This window comes from Physcomitrium patens, chromosome 2 (genome assembly GCF_059467195.1).
Source record: "Physcomitrium patens ecotype Gransden chromosome 2, ASM5946719v1, whole genome shotgun sequence".
Classification (NCBI taxonomy): Eukaryota; Viridiplantae; Streptophyta; class Bryopsida; order Funariales; family Funariaceae; genus Physcomitrium; species Physcomitrium patens.
In genome coordinates this window covers 4,607,500-4,613,294 of record NC_143411.1, presented here as the reverse complement: position 1 = coordinate 4,613,294, position 5,795 = coordinate 4,607,500, and the positions used below count along the sequence as shown (strand labels likewise).

General features: G+C 47.4%; 1 protein-coding gene across 1 annotated transcript; it reads left to right on the top strand.

The window, feature by feature from the left end:
• Positions 1-404: 404 nt before the first annotated feature.
• Positions 405-3,209, top strand: LOC149989699 (uncharacterized). Its single transcript, XM_090244271.1, has one exon. The coding sequence runs from the start codon at positions 1,136-1,138 to the stop codon at positions 2,750-2,752; it is 1,617 nt and encodes a 538-aa protein (XP_090100397.1). The 5' UTR covers positions 405-1,135; the 3' UTR covers positions 2,753-3,209.
• Positions 3,210-5,795: the final 2,586 nt, after the last annotated feature.

Genomic DNA, 5,795 nt, shown 5'->3' with positions numbered 1-5,795 from the left:
CACCAGGTTTAGTCAAAACATTAACCCCACTAATTTATAATTTTTATAGAGGAAAGAAGCAACAAAAACAAATGAACAATTCCTCAAACAATGCCCTCAACACAAGCGTATGAGCACGTCACTGGACCAATAGCACACAGCCCCTCACATAGCTCCGATGATGGCTCCCCCCATTCTCACTCGGCCCACACCACTAATCTCATCTACCAACACACTTCGATGCGATGCATGCTGGCGCCTCCAAAATTAGCCAAAATCTAACTAATTCATCATCGAATCAGCTACCCCTATCTCCACCACTCCCTGCCCGGTGAATATCAGAGTGACAGATACGACAGCAGCGTCGCCACTGGGGATGTGCTGCGCCTGAGGTAGATATTGTTATCTGGTTTGGGTGGAAATTGCAGTCGTTACAATTAGCTTCTGGGGAAACGCGGAAGGTGACAACTCAAACTGGTCAAGTAAGCGGGCTCAGGCCTGGTTAGCTCCATAAATCATCACTCCGGGGATCTCCCTTTTTTGATTGTGCCCTTTACATGTGTAGCTCAGAAAAACGAGTCACATTGTGCTTCTTAGCTCCTGCTGCACTTCCTCCTCCTCCTCATTCCCCTCGCCGCCATCACTACGAAGTTCCTCTCTCCGTATTCTCCTGTTTCTTTCTTCTAGCAGTGTCTTCTGGCTCTCCGAAGCCATTTGTTGTCTTGGTGCTAGGATTAAGTTGGGTTTTATTCTTGCTCTACTAGTGAAGAAAGCTTGCGTCGCAACGAAATAGCGACCTCAGCGAGTTATCATAATCTGAAGCATTGAAGCACTGTCGAGGTATTGGTGGAGTAATTTTGAGGCAACATTAAAGGTGACGGAAGGGAAGAAATCTTTGAAGAGAGCTGAAGAATCTTTGTAGAGTTTTGTGGAAAAAAAGACTCAAAAAGAGGTTTAGTAGATATTCAGAATGAAATTCTTGATGCGAGATGACAGTATAGTTTGCGCAAGGAGTTGCACCGAGAGACCAAAGACTTGTGTGAGAATCTCTCAGTAAGTTAAAAGAATCATATTGAATAGGGAAATATAAAAGAGCGGTAGGGCGTGTGATAAATTTGAGCACCATCGGTGTGGAATTTTTAGCCCGATAGGCAAAATGCTGAATTATGACAAGATTGCGCCAGCTGCGTCCCCGCTGAAGTTGCAGATTTCAAAGGTGGCGCCGGGAAAGACACTGAAGCGGGAGTATACTTTGTCATCTTCTGATCACAAGGAACACCATCTGAGTAGCAGGTTTCATACTTGTCCCAAGAGAGTGAGAGTGATTTGCACGGACCCAGACGCAACGGATTCGTCAAGTGATGAAGAGGACAATTTTCGCCCGCTGCGAAATTCGCAGCAGAGATTAGTTCAGGAGATTTACACGTCCACCGAGTCCTTTGCGGTGAACGAGTCGTCTTCTGATAGTGAGCTTGATGAGCCTGAGATGCCAAGCTATCACAGTGTTTTCACTGCCAAGACAATGCAGTGCTCCATGAGCTATGCTAGCCCAGCTGACGGCGAGACCGTGGTGGCGTCGCCCAATTTCTACGACGAACCATGGGAATCGAAAAAGAATGCTCCCAGGGTGCTGATGAAGAAGGTCCCCAAGGTTGCTTCAGTCGTTGAGCAATCCGCTCCAGTCGCGAAGACTGTGAGAAGCAGCGGGCTCTCTTCACATGGGACTCGCACCGCAAAACCCACGGTTCCGGAGAAGTCACAGCTGAAATCTGCCTCATTTGCGTCAACGAACGACAGCAAGCCTCACAAATACAGAGGCGTGAGGCAGAGACCATGGGGTAAGTGGGCCGCTGAGATCCGGGATCCCTCCAAGGGGGTCCGGCTATGGTTGGGAACATACGATACTGCGGAGCAAGCTGCACAGGCGTATGACAAAGCCGCACGAGAGATTCGTGGGCCGCAAGCGCACACGAATTTTAGCACCAGTAACGAGGTCGAGCACATCACTACAATGACCTCCAGGTCCGATGTGGTGTCGAAGAAAACCTTGAAGAAGGAGGCCTCGCCGAAGGGTTCACGAGCTGTGAAGGAGCCTGTCACCTTGACCCCCGAGGTTGTGGCGACGTCGTATTCCTCCAAACCCATGTGCCCAGTTCAAGTCGAAAGAATCAATGATGGTGATGAAAAGACCTGCGTCTCGCGCGGCGAAGACGAGGATATTCAAATGCTCGGTGATGCATACGACACCATTGAGGAAGATCTCATGGGCGACGACACTCTTTTTGACAATTTGAGTGATGACTGCGGGTTTTTCATGTGCTCGCCGTCCTCCATGGATGGCTCTCACAGCTCGCCTTGCTCCAGTCTCACAGTTTGTGAGCCATCTGCCAGCGATTTCGACGCTGCAGTGAAGAGCGAGGCCGACAGCTTGTCGATTCCTGAGTACTCGACCCCTGCGCTGGTCGATGTTGCGGCCCATAAATTCATCGCCAGCGGGTCGGAAAACTCCTTCGACTCAGATTCCGACCAGATTGACAGCTTCAGTGAGGCCAATTCCCTCGAGGAAATGCAGAGCTGTTGCGACTTGGGTCAAGTGTTCTTGTCCGATGATTTTTTGTTCGACTTCCCTGCTGGAGTGAACCCAAACGTTGCTGGGGTGGACTTCTCTGCTGGATTCGATTGTTTTGGGGGCGACATAGGCGACCTTGCTTTCGGCTCTGATCAGAATGAGAGTCTGGATTGGTTCAACTACGCAGACATTCTTGTGACATGAATCTTAACTTTTATCTTTCTCTCATTCCCATATTGATTCCATCTCTGGATCCTTTCACTCCCACCCTAGTCACCGATCGATTGTCCTCGAACCAGGGGAGACGAGGTAACATATTATAAGAGTTCCTTTCAAGATCGTCACTGGCCACTATTTTATTTTATTTATTTTACTTTTTGAAATATTCTATACTCGTAGTCGACCCAACTGCGCTTCACCAAATTTTGTATTGTTCTTGCCGAGGCGGTCGAGGTGAACATACTGCCACTCGGGCACCTGTCGGTAGAATATGTAATGTAGTTCTAGCACCTCATATGATGAGTATACATTAGCAGCCATTCGTAGGTCTAAGAATGTTAGAAGTCGGGAGCTAAGACGAAGTAGCAGTCTCTTCCCTTTGTTTTGTACAATATTTTCAAGAGTAAAACAATGTCGGACAGTAAAGGTCCGTTTCCCACAATTATGGTCCTGTGTAAAATTCACTATCGCAAATTTTGCTTGCCCCCTTTTCGCTAACCCGACTTACAAAAACAATGCGCTTTCATCAGATTTGCAATTTAATGTTCATTGTTTCATCATCTAAACATGGTATACACCTTGTACATCACCTACACATATGTTGTAAAGATCCGCTGTGTGTGACGAAATGAAAAATTCACCCGTTCTTCTTGAGAAAGTCTCTGGGAGTCCACTGACGACTCCAAGTTCGAACACCATTGGTATATTTCTCTATTATGTTGCTGTGACGACAATGTCGCAACACGATTCGTGACGATAGGATATCTAGTCCTCTACCAGCTTCACGCTTAGAGAATGGCTTAGTGTGGTGCTCTGCAACGAGTCTCTGGACGATCCACAAACTGCTTATTCATGTGCAATGAAGTGGGAGGGCAGTAGCTACCTAAAACAGGAGAACCATGCAAAGCTCTTTAAGAAGCAGAGATTTCATGCTCGGCTGTTAACAGTTGCGGGATTTTTTCAAGTGCCGAGTTTCCGTCGCATTGCACCGTGGCCTTGTTAAGAGTGCGTCGCGCTATTTCAAGAAGCGCCTTTCCACCAAATTTTCCTTCCCAGGCATTCTTCCCTGATACAGCGTGTCGAAGATCAACAGCCATGTCCCAGATTCAACCAAGCTGCCCTATGTTCTTGATAGCCTTGCGCGGCGAAAATGATTGAGCCACGAGGAGGGTTGATGATACTGGCACCCCTTTCGCTCCTTGGTAAAGCTGACAAGGCAGCCCATCCTCGAAGCAGCAGACGTAAAAGGCGCTCGAGACGAGGGCGTCTCACGACCGCACCACTCTCAGGCAAGCGGCACCTTCCTTTTCGACGAGATGGCTGGCTGGCCGTTCTAGTTAGTTAGAAATGTTTCGGAGATTCGGATCCATTCTGGAAAAGCAACCTCGGGTAGAGGCCGTCCCTTGTACTTCGCCGGACGCTGCCTAGCCTGCCTGGAAAGGTGTCCAGGGTGAAGCTCAACTCATGAATCATGTCTCTTTTCTACTCCTGATAATATCCACTTTTCTTCCATTCATTCTTTCTTTTCTTTTCTGGAAAAAAAAAACACTACTACAATGTTTCCGTTCTTCGGAAAAACTCAGTGTGGAATTGTTAAACTGAATCAGACCCCTTGTTTCTTTTCTAAGTTTCTGCTGAAGGTGAGTGACTTTACTCCAACCTTAGAAACCCTATTGATAGCAGTTCTTCCAACCCTACTTGTTTTCCAGCCTACTTAGCGACCTCTATGACGGCGCCTCCGTTTGTCTCGATGAATGCGAAACCCCACAAAATGAGCAGAGGCTTGAAGGAAGCAGACTTGTCTCAAGGGACAGGTCAGCATGGGCTGATGAAGAGGCCACCACCCTCTGAGAGTGTGTGTGTGTGTCTTGCAAGGGGGACGTTGTGGGGGAAAGGCGCTGTGGCCTGGCATCCTTCAAAGCAAACCCAACATGAGCCGAACGCCTTCGTTGATATTTCCTCTGACTCTAGAGCTCCTCCTCCTCATCTGGGTGTATGCTGGCGCTGTCCATACCTCGGTGGGTGTTCCCTGCCTCTTTTTTGCCTCTTTTTCAATCCCTCAGAGACAGAGATTTTTTGTCAACTAATGCAGAGCTAATTAGGCTCTGCTAATCAATGAAGCTGAACTGTTCTTTGCTACTAATGATTGCATTAACTACAGTGGTTATAGCCACGGCACTGAACCAGATGATAGAGCAGTGCCTTATTTGTGTTTTTTCTTTTGATGGGGAGTAGGCGTCTGCATGAGACGGTACCCATCAAATCCTTTCTGGCAAGGTGGAATGATGATTCACAATTTACATTTTCTGTGGCTATTTTGGTTTATTCTATTTGTCAAATTGATTGGTGCAGCCTTTCGGCAGAGTATCTATGGAGGATCGAGAGGTAAGAGTGACACCCAAATTACTAACGATCCACTTGATCCACCAGTGCTTAACATAAAAAACTATAATAGTGGGTCTTGGAAATCCGTCACTAATATCTCGCCTTGGATAGGCCACGACGAGGCCAGCAATGCCGCCCCCATTGGCAGAAACACCACTAATATGATGGCAGTGTACTTTTACACTTCTGCCAGAAGGGCACAATCAATATCAAATATCTTTTTGACCAAGGGCAGTTTTTATGATGAGATCTTGAAACTTGACATCCCCCTCACCTCTCCAAACGGTAGCAATAACTCTAGACTTGGACTGCAAACCTCACCCATCATGGCCCTATTCCCTTCCCTGCCCCCCTTTAGGGTCGCATCAGGCAATCCTCCCACTTGGTAAAAGACATGGTCCAAGTGGATAATCCAAGGTTTTACTGACATTTTCCTTCTGTATTTTTCTTACAGGCGCCTCTTAACTTTGGCTGGGAAAATTATGTATGCCACGAAGCGTTAATGTACACGAGTCAAGGTTTGAGATTTTTGCCTTGCGGGAACTGGATTCTATGACACTATGGTTTCAATGAGTGAAGTGATTGCCACTAGGATACAGATGAATCTAAGCGGAGCCGCTGTTCGTTTGGCAGTGGGTCGCGC

Coding starts and splice junctions, on each gene's coding strand:
- LOC149989699 (XM_090244271.1), top strand. CDS start 1,136: ATGCTGAATTATGACAAGATTGCGCCAGCTGCGTCCCCGCTGAAGTTG.